We start from the raw sequence: 18,683 nt of genomic DNA, 5'->3' as shown, positions 1-18,683 counted from the left end.
ACACACACACACACACACACACACACACACACACACACACACACACACACACACACACACACACAAAATATTTTCATTGATGATTTTTGTGAAAATTTCATAATTTCACAATGCAAAAATATTTAATGGTCTTTATAAAAACTTTTTTTTTTTTTTTTTAAATAACCCAGACTTTTCTTTCACCCATAATAATATAATATCATGCGTTTTTTTTTTTTGGAAGGGGTTTCTACATTGTGGTTGTCCCTCTGAAGAGGCAGAGAGGAGGAAACTTCCAGAATTTATGGAGTGATCCAGATGAGATGAACATTGATGAGGTAATACATTTTTGTAATCAGATGCTGACATTGTCATTTCAATAGTTTGTACAATTTTGATCAAGTCGTTCACTATCATTACTGAAAAAGCCGTTGAAAACTTAAAGCACATGTTGGTTCAGCAGAGGGGAGTTGCAGTGTCTGTTGTGATTAACTCCTGTTTTCTGTTTTCTCCAGCTGCTGAGGGAGATTAATGGCACCGGTCACTCTGTGCGTCTGCGGAGGCAGGTGGAGGCAAAACCGTACATCAGTGCTTATTTGCAGAATCTTCCAGCTGAATTCAAACTAGGAGACGGACGTGTGTATGGAGCATTCATGAACCGACCACTTGTAAATGGACAGGAGTGTGTGTGCTTCGTGCTGGCTATTCTTGAACTGGGCCAGAACGTAAGTCTCTCTTTTCTCTCTCATGTTGGAGTATTTTGGGGTCCATTATGATAATGAAGTGATTAGGTTTACTGTGTTAAATAATTTCATCATTGTGTGAGCATCCTTTCTCAAATTGTGATATACTGATTATTTTTAAAGGGGTGAATGTCTCAAAATGTGGGGGCAAAACTTTAAACGCATTTTTTGAAAAAAAAAAAAAAAGATACTTTTTACTTTTATATAAAAATTATTTTTAAATATTTAAAAATGTATATTACATGTAATTTTTTATATATTTTTTAAAATGTGAAATATTATATAGCTATGTGTCTATTCGATCTTTGATTGACAGACCTTGTACTCCACGAGTCCATTCTCTGATGCCGTGCTGTTCTCCGATGTTGAGCCGCAGCCAATCGTAGACGAGGAGGAGGGGCTTCTGTGGGTGGTGGGCCCAGTGCTGGCCGTCATCTTCATTATTAGCATTGTCATCCTCATCCTCCTCTTTAAAAGGTGAGAGAGAAAGAGAATTGAGCAGAAGAGTGATTGAGAATTTGATGACATTCATGGGAATTTAAACATTTAAAATGGAAAAATCATAGATCTTTGGTGAACATACATTTTTCTAATTATGCTCTGCTCTACGTTTTTCTGAAAACCAAGAATTGCTGTATCTCCTAGCTATTGCTTGTGTAAACTTAAAACCGAGTGTTTGTGAGTGAATCATTCATTCGAGTCGGCCCTTTTAAATGAATCTCGATTCACGATTCACTCATTTGAATGAAAATGGAAAGGAATGAGAGGGTAATAAGCAAAGGAATGAAAATGATAGATGCTTTATATTTTACTTCAGCAGAAGCTGATTTTATTTATCCCTAATTCTTTTTTCTTCCCTCGCTTTATCCGTGCACAAACCAGCAAACCAGACAGGTCTGTGTATTATGTTTCTCTCTAAATCTAATTATGACCGAAATGCAATAGAAACTATTTCCTGCTAAGTGAGTGTTGCTTTAATGCTCCTGCGCGTGTGATGTTACAGGAAGCGGGCAGAGCTGGAGGGCAGGAAGTGCAGCTTTCCCAGCAGCAGTAAAGCCATGAGTTCCCAGCATCCATCTGACCCAGTGGAGCTCCGTAGAATCAACTTCCCAACGGCTGGTAATATGCTGATGAAAAGACATGTCACAAACACACTCACACACAGGTACAGAGTGCTGAAGAATCAGCTTTCAGTCCCCCTTTGATGCACACACACTGTCTGTATCAACACAGTGTTGTCTCTTTTCTAGGTTTGCGTGCATCTATCATCGGTTATCGACGGTTATCAAGTTAGTTGTGGTTTTTGGAGTCTATACTGACTGCTTAACTGCCATTAACACATATGCAGTAACTGCTTTGGCTTTCAGTAACCAGCAAACACTCATGCACACACACTTTCCATCATATGTTGGACTTTCCACTGACTTCATATGTTTTATATTTAGCTAATGATATTTTCTATCCCCTAACCTCTAACCCCTCACACAAGCTTTCTGCATTTTTAGCTTTTTTTAATTAAGTCATTGTTTAGTGTTTATTAAGATGTTTCCTCATGGGGACCATTGGCTGATTTCAGGTTTTTACTATCCTTGTGGGGATATTTAGTCCCCACAGTAACGGCAAAAACCGATCTACACACACAGACGTGCACACAATTATAGCTAGCCAGAGATATTTTTTAATAAAGCCAGCTACATTAAAGATTACAGTAATTCAGTGTTGAATCAATGTTGATCTTGACTTTGTTGTAAGGCAACTATTGCAGACATGAAATGAACTCTTCTCAGTGATATTCTAAATGCAGCAATATTGATTTCTGCTTTAAGTATAATTTGATCTGATTCAGCTGTTTCGTTGTTTATTTCATCTTGTCTAATACTTCAGACTGTCTTGTAATCTATACCCTTCCATTGCGCTCATTCAGTGTAGTTCAGATTTTATTTCTAGAGATTTTAGAGTGGGATGTGAATATCTGTCTGGGTGGAGACCAGTCCCCTCCCACAATCAAAAAAATAAATAAATCACATATCATGAAATAATTGTAATAAAGTTTTCTGTGAGGCTGTTTACTTAATCAAATATAACATTTGTGTATATTCTTTTCTGCTGAGTAGGTAAAACTGTACATGCATTTTCAATGACCTAAAACTATTCACCAGAATATAGTCTAAACTTTTCTATTTAAATAAAACTTTTGTTTTAGTTTATAGATGCCTAGTGTATCATTTGTTATTTAAAAAAATAACTGACAAGCTTACATTTTGTGAGCTTTAAATTATTACTGTTCAGTTATTATTTGTGTGGACAATAATTGTATAAAATATTAAATATATATAACTGTCCACTAGCCATCCAAACCATCAATATTATTACATTTAGAAAATGACTGAAGGAGTGCCTGTTGTGAATTAATGACTGTTGCTAGCTGGATACAAACAACTGCACTACAAACTACCCCTAAAATAATATTTTTAAAATAAAATAACATTATGCCTTTTATGAACACTTTTCACTTTTGAAAGCAGCCTAACATGGTGTTTCATCAGATTCAACCCTGTAAAGTCCACTTTCTACTGTATCATATTTGATGCATACATTTCTAAGGCCTCTAAATTATCAGCGTGATCAAAAGTGAAAAACTTTCCACTTCGGGTCATGGTACATGCGTCTTTCTGCTGCGAAATCTTTACTTATTTTAATTAATTAAGTAAACGTGAGAAGAACTTTTATATAGTAACAGTTCAAGATGGACACTTACTGGACTGAAGCAGCTTAGGTTTACTTGATTATCCACTATCATTTTGTTTTAGTTTTTTTTTGTTTTTAGAAAAATCATGTTAAAATGTGAGTATTAAATATTGTGTGTTCCATAATATGTTTTGCATTCCACAACTATAACCCCAAAAACTACAGAGCTTTGATCATAAAACTAAGCATTTAAATATCATCTTAATAAGACATCATTTATTTGGAGGTATAGACTGATATTTATATGCATTTTATGTAAGTAGTCTGCTTTACTGTTATAAAGATCTCATTGATTTACATTACAAACTAGAATTGAGTCTTACTTTTGGCCATTTAAATATCAGCAACTGCACCAAATTGCATATTTATGCACAGTTTGGGCCTCTGAATAAAACTGTTTTTCCCCCTCTCGAGTATGATCTTCAATTTCTCTTATTTCATAATACATTTTAGATTTTGTTTTTATTGGCGAATAAACTTTTCCATTAAAAACAATTTTAAATGATATATTTTTATATATCAGGCTTTACAGGGTTAACTTCTTTTAGCAGTTTTCTCCCAAAAAACATATACACTCATGACCGCTAGTGCTAAAACATACAGGTGCATCTCAATAAATTAGAATGTCGTGGAAAAGTTCATTTATTTCAGTAATTCAACTCAAATTGTGAAACTCGTGAATTAAATAAATTCTATGCACACAGACTGAAGTAGTTTAAGTCTTTGGTTCTTTTAATTGTGATGATTTTGGCTCACATTTAACAAAAACCCACCAATTCACTATCTCACCAAATTAGAATACTTCATAAGACCAATAAAAAAACATTTTTAGTGAATTGTTGGCCTTCTGGAAAGTATGTTCATTTACTGTACATGTACTCAATACATGGTAGGGGCTCCTTTTGCTTTAATTACTGCCTCAATTCGGCGTGGCATGGAGGTGATCAGTTTGTGGCACTGCTGAGGTGGTATGGAAGCCCAGGTTTCTTTGACAGTGGCCTTCAGCTCATCTGCATTTTTTGGTCTCTTGTTTCTCATTTTCCTCTTGACAATACCCCATAGATTCTCTATGGGGTTCAGGTCTGGTGAGTTTGCTGGCCAGTCAAGCACACCAACACCATGCTCATTTAATCAGCTTTTGGTGCTTTTGGCAGTGTGGGCAGGTGACAATTCCTGCTGGAAAATGAAATCAGCATCTTCAAAAAGCTGGTCAGCAGAAGGAAGCATGAAGTGCTCCAAAATTTCAGTGACTTTGGTTTTCAAAAAACACAATGGACCAACACCAGCAGATGACATTGCACCCCAAATCATCACAGACTGTGGAAACTTAACACTGGACTTCAAGCAACTTGGGCTATGAGCTTCTCCACCCTTCCTCCAGACTCTAGGACCTTGGTTTCCAAATTAAATACAAAACTTGCTCTCATCTGAAAGGAGGACTTTGGACCACTGGGCAACAGTCCAGTTCTTTTTCTCCTTAGCCCAGGTAAGACGCCTCTGACGTTGTTTGTGGTTCAGGAGTGGCTTAACAAGAGGAATATGACAACTGTAGCCAAATTCCTTGACACGTTTGTGTGTGGTGGCTCTTGATGCCTTGACCCCAGCCTCAGTCCATTCCTTGTGAAGTTCACTCAAATTCTTGAATCGATTTTGCTTGACAATCCTCATAAGGCTGCGGTTCTCTCGGTTGGTTGTGCATCTTTTTCTTCCACACTTTTTCCTTCCACTCAACTTTCTGTTAACATGCTTGGATACAGCACTCTGTGAACAGCCAGCTTCTTTGGCAATGAATGTTTGCGGCTTACCCTCCTTGTGAAGGGTGTCAATGATTGTCTTCTGGACAACTGTCAGATCAGCAGTGTTCCCCATGATTGTGTAGCCTAGTGAACCAAATTGAGAGACCATTTTGAAGGCTCAGGAAACCTTTGCAGGTGTTTTGAGTTGATTAGCTGATTGGCATGTCACCATATTCTAATTTGTTGAGATAGTGAATTGGTGGGTTTTTGATAAATGTGAGCCAAAATCATCACAAGAACCAAAGACTTAAACTACTTCAGTCTGTGTGCATTGAATTTATTTTAATACACGAGTTTCACAATTTGAGTTGAATTACTGAAATAAATGAACTTTTCCACGACATTCTAATTTATTGAGATACACCTGTAGATGAGATCACTAACATTCTCTCACACTGCTCAGAGCGCTCAGTCCAGTAGTGTGCCGTGTTCTCAGGGTCTGAACTGGTGTGTTTGTGGGATGTGATTGACAGGCATGACCAGCCACCCTCCAGTGTCCTTCTCAGAACTGCCAGCTCACATAGAAAGGATGAAAGCCAATGACAACCTGAGGTTCTCTCAAGAGTATGAGGTCAGAGCTCACATTAGCACCACATTTTTAGCATACTATAACATGCTTTGAGTTCCTTTGAGTACTTTTTTTGTGTGAGCGCTAATTTCATTGCACAGGCCATGTGATGTTTGTAACGTGAAGTACAGTACAGGCAAGTCCAGTGTGAGGTGTAATTCATGACACGCTTCTCTCTTGTAGTCTATTGATCCCGGGCAGCAGTTCTCATGGGAACATTCTAACCTTGAGATAAACAAGCCAAAGAACAGATACGCCAACGTCATCGCCTACGACCACACCAGAGTAGCACTCTTCAACAGTGACGGTGAGAGCATGTGTGCTCAGTATGTCAATACTGCTGTTTGTATGTGTGTATTTGAGTGTAATATCACATTTGTTCATCTTAAATGGGTGCTACAATGGGAAATCAACTATGAGAACGTTATTACCCGTTCACATTTTTGTTATCTCTAAATGTACACATACTGTACCAGGGTTGTTATTGTAAACTAAAAATAAAACTATTCATTTTTTGGGTACATGAAATAAAGCTGAAATAAAATAGAATATTATAAATATTAGATCAACTTAACTGGATGCTGCCAACTTAATTACCTTGATAACTAACCAAAATAAATGTGTACTAAAATTACTAAAATGAAAAATGAATCATTAAATATACATATAAAAAAATTACAGGACTAAAACTAAAATTAATATCATAGCAAAAAATATAAGTTAATTATAATCTAATTTATTAATTAGTACTATGATGATATATAAATATATATAATGTATATTTAATACTATATAATATAATATATATACTTAATGATTTTTTATATTTAAGTTTTTTTAATTCTATTTAATTGTTTGTATTTTGTATATGCTTAATGCATTTTCTGTACAGCACTTTGGTGCAACTCTGCTTTTAAACATGCTATAGAAATCATTTTTGACTTGACTTGACTATAAATAGCATAAAATAATAAAATAACTTATTTAAATCATGCCTGATACATTTGCAGGATATTTAAGATCAGATCTTGTTGTCTTTTTCCAGTTTAAATCCCATATACTTTGTACTTCTGAGATGTTTGATTTGATCTGACGCTTTACTAATAGAACTGAATCATAACTCTCATTTACACCTATTAAAATTTATAAAAGGGATGTTGAGTTTATAGATTTTTTTCTCTTGTTAGTTTGAAAGTGATGCAGTTTTTGTCCTTTCCTCTTGTTATGCAGATGTTCCAGGTGGTGACTACATCAACGCCAACTTCATAGATGGGTACCGCCGACAGGGCGCTTACATCGCCACGCAGGGCCCCTTGCCAGACACGTTTAGTGACTTGTGGAGGTTGGTGTGGGAACAACACACAGCAAATATCATCATGATCACCAAACTTGAGGAGAAATCCAGGGTGAGAGCACTAACTCATACAGATACAGACCACACTCGAGTCATACATTTCCAGACAGAAACACATCTAGTAAGCATCCTTGCTGTCACCTGTCTACAGTATATATATAGGCAGCACTTTGAAATAAATGCACACATTCCTCAGCAGCAGCTCCTCAAAACATGCTCCTATTGTTACCCAGCTAACAATATTTGGTTCCCAGAATGTTATTTTTTGGTTCCCAGAACTTTATTTTTTATGGTTTGTTTTTGGTTAGCCGGGAAAGTTTTCTTAACAGAAATAGAACGTTCGTTTTTGGTTTGTAGAACTTTTAATCTAATGTTCCCAGAACATTCGTTTTTGGTTCCCAGAACGTTACTTTGTTAAGGTTTGTTTTTTCGTTAGCTGGGAATGTTTTCTTAATGGAAATAGAACGTTAGTTTTTGGTTTGTTATTATAATGTTCCCCTAACCACTTTACTCCGATATGATTACCCCGCTGTACGTCAGTAATCATCCAGCACAATCGCGGCCCAGTGTAGTATAAGCGGCATGAAAATGATCTGTATGGACGCCTAATCAAACAAATCTTGTGTTTATCTATTGTTTAATTAATAAAAATAATCACATGTAAGATTAAATTTGACCATTAATATGTAAGATTACGGGCTACCCAGATTTTGCATTTCTTCAGCACCAAATAAAAATGACTTCAACACAATTTATTGTTTATAAAATATTACATTTATTCACATATATAAAAAAAATGAATAAACAATTACTTGACTTAAAGTGGTGGTTGATTGCGATTTCACTTTTTTAATGTTAGTTAGTGTGTAATGTTGCTGTTTGAGCATAAACAATATCTGTAAAGTTACGAAGCTGAAAGTTCAATGCAAACGGAGATATCGTCTTTTAAAATTCTGGCAGTTTAATGCCTACAAAAACAGCTGGTAGGGACTACAACCAGTTACTTCCTGGGTCCGTGACATCACAAACCCAGATAAACCCCGCCCTCGGGAAAAGGCAGCAAAGGAGGCGAGGACATGCTGTGCTGCTTTAGAGAAGAGGAAGAGAAAACTAGAGGTGCACGTAAAAATCTATTCATATATGAATCAAGATTCTGTCTTCTAAGGATACTAATGGATTCACAAGTTTCAAAATCAGTGTTCTAAAGCAGCGGTTCTCAATACTGCTCCTCCCGTTGCCCTGCTCTGCACACGCTCTGCATCTCTCTCTCATTCAGCTCAGCTCCAACAATGAATCAGCGCGTTTCTCAGAGAAGGGACAGAGCGGTGTGGAGTAAAGGTAAATTATGTGAAAAATAATGTTTTGTTTTTTTTAAACTAAGCATTAACATGTTAGACTGCACCCCATAAACACAATCAAGCCTGGAAAAAAACAGTGAACCACCCCTTTAAAGTAGGATATGAGTACATTCAGTTCTTACCACTGAAGTGTACAGTTTGTGCAGAGGGACATCCTTCTTTTGATCCATAAAAAACAAAAACTTCTCGATTAACATCATGTTCTCTTCAGATAGGCCTGTCAAATCCCTTTGACATCATATTTACTCTCATAACTATATTTATTTTTATGATGGATACGCAGTATGCAATGCTACATTCACTTTGAACAAAATCCATTCACTTTCAATTAAAGTTAGTGGTTTCCGGTCACGTGCAACAGGATGTGGCTGTGTCCACAGAATGAACAAAGTTAAATAAATTGTAACTTTTTGCAAATGAGCAGCAACATTATGGGAGTGACTATAAGGTGACCATAGATCCTATTTTTCTAAATTGCCTAAAATGTCTGGGTTTTGGCTCTGTTTTCCTAGTGATATGTCCTCATGCATTATGTGTAGATGTATTTGCATTACTTTGACGTTCTCTGTAGATCCTACCTTCTCGCATGCCACGATTGGTCACTTATGTGCAATGCATGCATACTATTGGTCATACTACTTTTCAGTCATTACCTTCAGTCACTACCTTATGAAAACAATAGGAAAACAAAGCCAAAACCAATTTAGGCAATTTAGAAATCCAGGCCAGGACATGTCCGGGAAAAAGAGGACATATGGTCGCCCTAGGCAACTACCAATGTGAATGAAGTCAGTGATCCGTCTTATGTAAAGTACAATAGTCGAGTGAAGACATGACAGAGAAGTTAATGTTACTGTGAGTGATTTCTCTGTTCTATAAGATATTTTTCTGACAGCATGCAGGATATAATAAAACAAATTCAAACCATGTCAGAAATTGCTGCCATTTTTGATTGATACTTTTCTAATTGTTCATCATGTTCACTATACAATTACAGTGATATATTATATGCAATCAATTCCTTCTTTTTGTCTTTTTTTAATTCGATTTTCAAAAGCTATGGCCAATTATGCAACCCACCAAAAATGTTACACTAACCAAAAATTCTTACATTCAAATTTGGAAAAGCTGTCTAGGTAGGCAGCCGACTAGATTTTGGAACAGAACTACTGAAATACTACAACACTTAATCAAACTCATAAAAACACACACACACGTACTAACCATACTAACTTTTTTTGATCACAGCATTGATATTTTCCGTATTTCTCAGTGAGTGTTGTGTGGTGTTACGGAGCAGAGTAAGTCTTATGCTGTTTGTCTATTACTCTCCAGATGCCTACGTATTTCTTCTCAAAGGCAAGATGTCTCACTTGGCTAATTAGACCACTCTCACTTTTCACTTGAATGGTTGATATGCCGTGTCTCACCTCTTTTCCTCCTTGTTAACTCTGCCTCATCCTTCTTCACACCTACTCGCTCTTTTTCTGATCTGTCTCTTCTCACTTCCTCTTTCCCTCACTGACTTCTGAGACACATTTTGCCAAAGTGTAACTTGAATTTTTGGCTGCTTATCACACTATCACTGCATGCTGAAATGTACTCTCAAAGGGTGTGTCTCAGTCTATTCCCTACTTCCCTTTGATGGGAATTAGTTCAAAATAGGTTAAAAGGCATTCTGCTCATTTCTAGGGAGTGAACTGTTCAGTGCATTGGAAAGATTTTGATAATGAGGCAATCCACTCCCTTGGTAGTGTACTTACTGCTGAACTAGGGAGCGGACCGACACATAGCCATTTGAGTACTGCTATTGATGGAAAGCAGCCAGGCTGAAGAGCAGCTGACTGTTAATCTCAGCTGGTTCTTCAGCTCTCCTCTAACGTTTTCTTTGACAGTGAGACGTTTACTAAGTGTCTGCTGAACTGTGTGCAGAATAAATGTGATCAGTACTGGCCCAGCAGAGGCACAGAGACATACGGATTGATGCAAGTCACTTTACTGGACACGGTGGAGCTCGCAACCTACTGCGTCAGGACTTTTGCTCTTTTTAAGGTAACAAAGCAAATAAACACAATATATAAACCCTTGACAAGTTCATGAAATAGGCCTCACTCGAGTAAAGATTGTCAGAATGTCTACTAGCAAAATAAAGTGCTACCCAAATAAACTATGTAGTGACATAATTATGCATTTAAATGTTTTAGTGCAACAAAATGAATGTAAACATATAAAAAACAATGCTCTGAACTATGTCGAGTAGTGAATATGCTTCAAAGCATCAGTGAAAATCAGGTACAGCTACTGTAAGTGGAGAAAAATAGATGAAATTTGAAACAATGCATATGAATTATCTGAATATAACCAAACAAATATAAACATATTTAAACCTACCTCTTAAAGAACAGATATTTGCAAAAAGTTTAGCAGATGAAATATTAGTGAGCGTGTGACTGTTATTGTGCTAAATATTGAGGGCCATATACATTAGGTGGGAAATATTCTAAATAAAAAAAATATTGCTGCTTGGATGAGAAGCATTCTCTGACATATTCTAGTCTAGTCTAGTTTAGTGTAGTCTAGTATATGGTCATGTACTGTGCTGAATTGGGTTGTTTCTGTGTGCAGAGTGGGAGTGGCGAGAAAAGGGAGGTTCGTCAGTTCCAGTTTACAGCATGGCCAGATCAGGGGGTACCTGAACACCCCACTCCCTTCCTGGCCTTCCTCAGACGGGTCAAAGCCTGCAACCCCCCAGACGCCGGACCCATTGTGGTCCACTGCAGGTAACTAGTACAGAATTGAGTTAACACATTTATATCCAGTCAGACATAAAAGGGTAAGATTCTAAAAAATAAAAAAAACAGTTGTTAACTCCTGTACCAATGAAATGTCTCTTACTCTGTAGGGAGTATTGAATCATTGGCCTTGATTGTGTTAACTATGTAAAATTGGTGTTATATCACATAGTTTTCTCCTAAAATGCTGCAGCTCAGTTGTTTGTCTCTGTCGATGCACTCATTGCTTTTTGTGGAGTCTGGGTGTTTTTTGTGTTCTTTTTTTATATTTTGCTTAGACACAACAAAGCAACATTACTATATGCATTGCTAATTTTTTTTATAAATGAACCGAGACAGGGAAAATGTTAAATTACATGAAATTACATATGAGAATTAGGGTTGCAATAAGGTGGAAAATTTCCAGTAAATTTCGGAAACATTCCAGGGATTTTTGGAAAGTTTCCTGAAATTTACCGGAAATGTTCCACCCCTTTGCAACCCTAATGAGAGTGTTAACTATGTAAAATTGGTGTTATATCACATAGTTTTCTCCTAAAATGCTGCAGCTCAGTTGTTTGTCTCTGTCGATGCACTCATTGCTTTTTGTGGAGTCTGGGTGTTTTTTGTGTTCTTTTTTTATATTTTGCTTAGACACAACAAAGCAACATTACTATATGCATTGCTAATTTTTTTTATAAATGAACCGAGACAGGGAAAATGTTAAATTACATGAAATTACATATGAGAATTAGGGTTGCAATAAGGTGGAAAATTTCCAGTAAATTTCGGAAACATTCCAGGATTTTTGGAAAGTTTCCTGAAATTTACCGGAAATGTTCCACCCCTTTGCAACCCTAATGAGAATACAAAAGACATCCAGAAAAACATGAAATGCCTTAAAACTGTGAGAAGGCTCCCCTCAACTCTTTTCAGTTGTTTTCATTTGCTGCTTGTTAGCATTGCAAGAATTAAATTGTTCTCTTTTTCTCATTTTAGTTGACTTTTTTTCACATGGCCAATATAGGTTAATTGTAAGTTTTTCTATTAAATAAATCGAATTATCGGATATTTTTCATTTATAACAGGAGAGGGAAAAATGCATGGAGAAAGGAGAAAAAAAAAATTTAAGGGGGTCTGAATACTTTCCGTACCCACTGTATATGATATAATATATAATTATAAAAAATATATATCATTTGTGTTTCTCAGTCTTCTTTTGTCTGATATAATGTTTTTATGCTCTGTTTTAAACTATTCAGGGAGAGAAAATCACAAAAAAAAATGTTTTCACATGACGGTAACTTTAGTTCAACCTTTATGCTGGAATGTGCTAATGTGAGTGCTTGTGACCGAAGCATTTTCTCTTTATCTCTCTCTTTCTCTCACTCTCTCCATCTCTCTCAGTGCTGGTGTGGGCCGAACAGGCTGCTTCATTGTGATTGATGCCATGTTGGAGCGTGTGAAGCAGGAGAAGACGATAGATGTTTATGGTCACGTGACTCTGATGCGATCTCAGCGAAACTACATGGTGCAGACAGAGGAGCAGTACGTCTTTATTTATGATGCCCTGCTGGAGGCTGTTTCCTGTGGCAACACAGAGGTTCCGGCACGGAACCTTTACGCCTACATCCAGAGACTGTCACAGACGGAACCGCCGGAGCACATCAGCGGAATGGAGCAGGAGTTTAAAGTGAGTGCATCCCACGAATGTAATTTGTGAATTTAAAAGTAACAATATGACATACTTTGTTACTTTTTTCAGTAATTAATTAACTGAAACTGTAACAATAATATATAAAATAAGTGTATTATTTCCTGTTGTATGTTGCTTTTTAATGTGCCTGTTCATAAAATGTAAAAATGTATTTTTTCTGGATCCCTTTTTCAGCGGTTAGCTAATGCCAAAGCTCATAACTCCCGATTCGTCAATGCCAGCCTTCCGTGCAATAAGTTCAAAAACCGATTGGTCAATATCATGCCATATGAGACCACACGTGTGTGTCTGCAACCAATCAGAGGAGTGGAGGGCTCAGACTATGTCAATGGCAGTTTTGTAGATGGCTACAGGTACATTGCAATCTCTCTTTTTTTATATGTATTAGTAGAAATAAAAGAATGCATCGACAAAACAAGCCACTGAAACATCAACATTTGTAAGTAAGCTGGTGAAATTCTCAGTTCTTGAAGTTTTCATTTCCTTCTCATCACTCTAGGCAACAGAGGGCGTATATTGCGACTCAGGGGCCGCTGGCTGAGACAGTTGAAGATTACTGGCGGATGCTTTGGGAACACAATTCTACTATAGTAGTTATGCTTACTAAACTCCGAGAAATGGGAAGGGTTAGTTCACACACACACACACGTAATTGTTTATTGTAAAGTGATATGAATGCTAATCAGTGTTACTTTAGTATATATATATACTATTATAGTTTTTATAAATATTTTATATTAGCATTTATTTTTATTTTCAGTTTTCATTTTAATTTTAGTTTAATTTTATCTGCTATTTTTTTGTTCTTTTTAAATATTAATCTTTGGGTTTAATTGAGTTTTATTTAATCTTAGTTTTACTTTTTACTTAGAACCCGATTCTATTTTTTAGTGGTTCAGCTTTAGGTAGCCAAGGCAACGTTTCTAATTTTCATTTAATTTCCATTTTTATTTATTCAGTTTTCCATTTTATTTCAGCTTCAATTCAATTAACAAAATGTTTTAAATAATTTGAGTTTCAGATAACGATCGTTTTTTTTTCTTATGCAGGAGAAATGTCATCAGTACTGGCCATCTGACAGGTCAGCACGCTATCAGTACTTCGTGGTGGATCCAATGGCGGAGTACAACATGCCTCAGTATATACTGCGAGAGTTTAAAGTCACAGACGCAAGGGTATATTAAACACTCATTAAAACCATTAGGCTTACCATGCTCATGAAAAAACAGGAAATATACTAAAGCAATAAGCCCCAAGAAGCCGTGGTTTACAGTGAATTTATAATAGCTGTTATAAATTCACTGTAAACCACGGCTTCACTGGGCTTATTGCTTTTATACAACGGTTATTCCATATACGTAGTAAGGTTTCACAAAATAAAACAGAGCAAATAAAGTGTAATGATATTAATAAAAACATTATTCTTCCGCCAAACAATGTAGTTCCTCAGAAACGGTTGTGGCTGCAACAAAGTGGTTGCCGAGCAACACACAGATGTTAAAGGGTTAGTTCACCCAAAAATTCTGTCATTAATTACTCACCCTCGTGTTGTTCCAAACCCGTAAGACCTTCGTTCATCTTCGGAACACAATTTAAGATATTTTTGATGAAATCTGAGGGCTCTCTGACCCTCCCATAGACCGCAAGGTAACTACCACGTTCAAGGTCCAGAAAAGTATCAAGATGATCGACAAAGTAGTCCGTGTGACATCAGTGGTTCAACTGTAAAGTTACAAAGTAACGAGAATACTTTTTTTGTGCAAAGAAAACAAAATTAACGACTTTATTCCACATTTTCGTCTCTACTGCATCACTTTGGACGCGTGTTCACGACAGTATCATGACGCGAGCATGTGGCGGCGCTGACCCAGATCCCCCCACACGCTCACGTCATGATACTGTCGTGAACGCCGTCCACAAGTGACCCAGTAGAGACGAAAATGTGGAATAAAGTCGTTAATTTTGTTTAGAGTAATCTACAACAACTTCGAACGTGGCTCAACCAATCAGAATCAAGGACCGGAACTATCCGTTTTGTAAAGTCATTTTTTTTTCCATTCTGAAAAAGTAATGGAAACTTATATAGTTTTTCCAACTGCAATGAAAAATCTGGCCATTAAAATATTTCCAATTGGCTTTTATTGCTTTTATGTATAACTTGCATTAGTGCTGTTAGATGCTTTGAGTTGGTTCTTTTGAATGATTCAGTCAAAACGATTGATCTGCATTATTCATTAGCACGGGGTTTTCCAACTTTTACAGACCAGAGACCCCCAGCATAAAAAAAAGCGAGGTTTTCTCAATTACGCTTTATTAAACTTTCATTCAAAACATTAGCTAATATCACTGTATTATATAATGCTTGAAACACATTAGCTGGCAAATTAGAAATTACTTCTTAGTTAGAAATGTCATGAAAGTTTAATACAATTCCATGGTTTTTATTACTTCTTTATTAACTCTGGTTGAAATGCTGCCACTGTCTGTCTCTCACGATGTGTCTCTCTACTAGGACGGTCAGTCTAGAACAGTCCGGCAGTTTCAGTTCACGGATTGGCCAGAGCAGGGCGTGCCAAAATCTGGTGAAGGCTTCATTGATTTCATCGGTCAAGTGCACAAAACAAAAGAGCAGTTTGGTCAGGATGGGCCCATCACAGTACACTGCAGGTAGAGAAAGGAATTTACAATGTTTTTCAACCTTTTTTCATGTTAAGTGTTCAGTTTAGTAGTCCGTCTTCAGCAAGAGACTGATTTATGAAAGCAGTTGACAAAGGGTTTATTTTGTGATAATTACTGCCTACTTCTACTTCTTATTGCAAAGTTAGCTACCAACTAAATAAAAAATGAAATGTATAGATTTGAATCAAAATGATTTCATTATATGCTTACAGTTACAGTTTAACAAAAAAAAAGTAATGATTCATAATGCCACTCAGAGTCAAGTCCTGAAATAAAATGAATTAATTCACAGTATTGTACTTAATGTATCGCTCGATGTACTATTTTCTGTGATGCGTTTGTGCAGCGCTGGCGTTGGGAGGACAGGTGTATTTATCACTCTGAGTATAGTGTTGGAGAGGATGCGTTATGAAGGAGTGGTCGACATCTTCCAGACTGTCAAAATGTTGCGCACTCAAAGACCAGCCATGGTGCAGACGGAGGTAAGCTTGCACACTGCAACCCACATGATGCATGATGCAGTACTCATGTCTTTCTACTTCTACTACTCTGAGTTCCAGAATTGATTTACACTAGTACAAGTTAACAATTTTTCAAATGCTAAAATATTTCGGAGCTAAACATGCAAAGCCATTTGTAGGTTGATTCTCCATAAAAGTGTGTCAATAATGCTTTCAGCATTGCTCTGTTGAAACACTGGCTCAGGCAGCAGCATGTCATGTGTTTCTCGTTATTGTGACTTTATTTCTCAATTTATTTCTTACAACTGTGGCTTTATTACTCATTATTCTGACTTTATATCTCACAGTTGTGGTGAATGACTTTATTTCTTACAGCTGACTTTATCATAATTTTCATTATTTCTCCATTTCTCTGAGTTTATAGCTCACAATTGGAATTATTTCTCATTTGTGGTTTTATATCTCCTCATCGACTTTATTTCTTAAAATTATGACTTTATTACTTGTTTTTGTGACTTTATTCTCACAAATCTAGCGTAGCGTTAGTTCTGGCAGGTCACGTTAGTCAAGCTCGCATTAGCTGACTCTCAGCTGATCTCCATCTACCTATAGGAATATACTATCATATATATATCATATATAGAACACCTATCTAAGCATTCATATATAAGGTCCCTCAGTATTATCAGCAGTTTTCTCATTGCTCAATAGCTAATTACCCTCCTCCATCCCCAGCTCCTCCTCTGTCAGTCAGGATTCAGCCTTCTGATTATCCTTTGAATCAGACTAATTCTAAAATGTGTACATAAAATTATTGAACTTTAACGATATCTGCAATACATTTATGTTGGTTCTGTTCTGGGTATCGCTGCTCTCCCTGCTCTCATCCATGCTAGGCTGCATGGATGCGCAGGGAGTTCTTGCCCAGAATAGAACCATACCGCCAATCCAAACTGTATGCTAATTGTCAATCATCTTTGACGATAGTGGTCCTGACAGAATTGCAACTGTGACTTCATCTTATCTTTATCTTATGACTGACTTTATTTCTTAGTTGTGATTTATTACTTGTTATTGTTACTTCATATCTCAGAATTGCAACTATTTCTCACAAATGTTACAGTTTATTGTTTTTATTTTATAGTTCATAACTTTTTTACTGTGACTTTATATTTCATAATTACAACCTTATTTCTAATAATTATGAATATATTTCTCATTATTGTGACTTTTCATAACATTTCATAATTGACTAATTCTTACAGTTGTGACTTTATTAATCGTTATTATGACTTTGTTTCATAATTGACTATTTCTTATAACTGTGACTTTATTACTTGTCATTATGACTTTATATCCCAAAATTGACTTTCTAGTAAATGTGATATGTGAACCTGGACCACAAAACCAGTCTTAAGTGTAATTTTTTTAAAATTGGGATAGGATAATATTTGGCCGAGATACAACTATTTGAAAATCTGGAATCTGAGGGTGCAAAAAAATCTAAATATTGAGAAAATCACCTTTAAAGTTGTCCAAATGAAGTTCTTAGCAATGCATATTACTAATCAAAAATTAAGTTTTGATATATTTACGGTAGGAAATTTACTAAATATCTTCATGGAACATGATCTTTACTTAATATCCTAATGATTTTTGACATAAAAGAAAAATCGATAATTTTGACCCATACAATGTATTTTTGGTTATTGCTACAAATATACCCCAGCGACTTAAGACTGGTTTTGTGCTCCAGGGTCACATATTATTTAGCGTATTTGTAACTTCACATCTTACAACTATCACAGAATTGTGACTATTTTGCATAATTGTTTCTTTCATATCGCATATAAAACTGTGATTTTATTAATCATAATTATGGCTTTCTATCTAACAAAAATGTACAAAGTTGAATTTACTTTCATTTTTTTTACTGAACAGTTTTCAGATGTATACTGATCAGCACTCTGCTATTCGGCACAAATGATGTGTGTGTGTGTGTGTGTGTGCGCCCTCCACAGGAGCAGTACCAGTTCTGCTATCGTGCAGGGCTGGAATACCTGGGCAGTTTTGATCACTATGCAACATAAAACCTCCCCCTGGACCAAGGGCCACATGATCACACACCGAGACCTGCATCTGATCAATCTGACAGCCTCTTTCTGTTGCCCACAGCTCAAGAGTCTGTTTGATTTCTCTCGACAGCACAGAATTTAATAGCCAGACAGGGAGTGCAGCTGGGATACAGAATTGTCACAGCAAATTGTAGGTCCAATCATATATCTGAAAGTTGTCAAGTCATATTTGGGGTGGATTAAAACTCTGGCAACCAGCCAACAGAACCAATGAAATCGCATGTGCTGTCTGGAACGATTCAACAGACCAATGAGATGCCAAAAGCAAGGGAGGAGACAACAGTCAAACAATTTGATGGTACTTTTTACTTCTCAGAATTCGTTTAACACCAGACCCCCCCCCCCCCCCCCCCCCCACAAACAAAAAAAAAATT

General features: G+C 36.5%; 1 protein-coding gene across 1 annotated transcript in view; it reads left to right on the top strand.

Annotated features, from left to right (window-relative positions):
* Positions 1 to 18,655, top strand: part of LOC107591569 (receptor-type tyrosine-protein phosphatase delta-like) — a 56,407-nt gene extending 37,752 nt beyond the window's left edge. Inside the window, exons 24-40 of the mRNA XM_016280763.1 lie at positions 224 to 317; positions 495 to 704; positions 1,039 to 1,199; positions 1,605 to 1,616; positions 1,726 to 1,841; positions 5,740 to 5,837; positions 6,018 to 6,141; positions 7,065 to 7,240; positions 10,479 to 10,598; positions 11,172 to 11,326; positions 12,725 to 13,010; positions 13,209 to 13,387; positions 13,534 to 13,660; positions 14,084 to 14,209; positions 15,547 to 15,701; positions 16,060 to 16,195; positions 18,196 to 18,655. Of these exons, the coding sequence (XP_016136249.1) occupies positions 224 to 317; positions 495 to 704; positions 1,039 to 1,199; positions 1,605 to 1,616; positions 1,726 to 1,841; positions 5,740 to 5,837; positions 6,018 to 6,141; positions 7,065 to 7,240; positions 10,479 to 10,598; positions 11,172 to 11,326; positions 12,725 to 13,010; positions 13,209 to 13,387; positions 13,534 to 13,660; positions 14,084 to 14,209; positions 15,547 to 15,701; positions 16,060 to 16,195; positions 18,196 to 18,264 (2,344 nt within the window). The 3' untranslated portion in view covers positions 18,265 to 18,655. The remainder of the gene's footprint in view (positions 1 to 223; positions 318 to 494; positions 705 to 1,038; positions 1,200 to 1,604; positions 1,617 to 1,725; positions 1,842 to 5,739; positions 5,838 to 6,017; positions 6,142 to 7,064; positions 7,241 to 10,478; positions 10,599 to 11,171; positions 11,327 to 12,724; positions 13,011 to 13,208; positions 13,388 to 13,533; positions 13,661 to 14,083; positions 14,210 to 15,546; positions 15,702 to 16,059; positions 16,196 to 18,195) is intronic.
* The last annotated feature ends 28 nt before the right edge of the window (positions 18,656 to 18,683 follow it).

The sequence above is a fragment of the Sinocyclocheilus grahami genome, unplaced genomic scaffold (genome assembly GCF_001515645.1).
Source record: "Sinocyclocheilus grahami isolate Dianchi unplaced genomic scaffold, SAMN03320097.WGS_v1.1 scaffold143.1, whole genome shotgun sequence".
Classification (NCBI taxonomy): domain Eukaryota; kingdom Metazoa; phylum Chordata; class Actinopteri; order Cypriniformes; family Cyprinidae; genus Sinocyclocheilus; species Sinocyclocheilus grahami.
The sequence above is the reverse complement of the archived record's forward strand: the minus strand, read 5'-3'. Positions and strand labels throughout refer to the sequence as shown.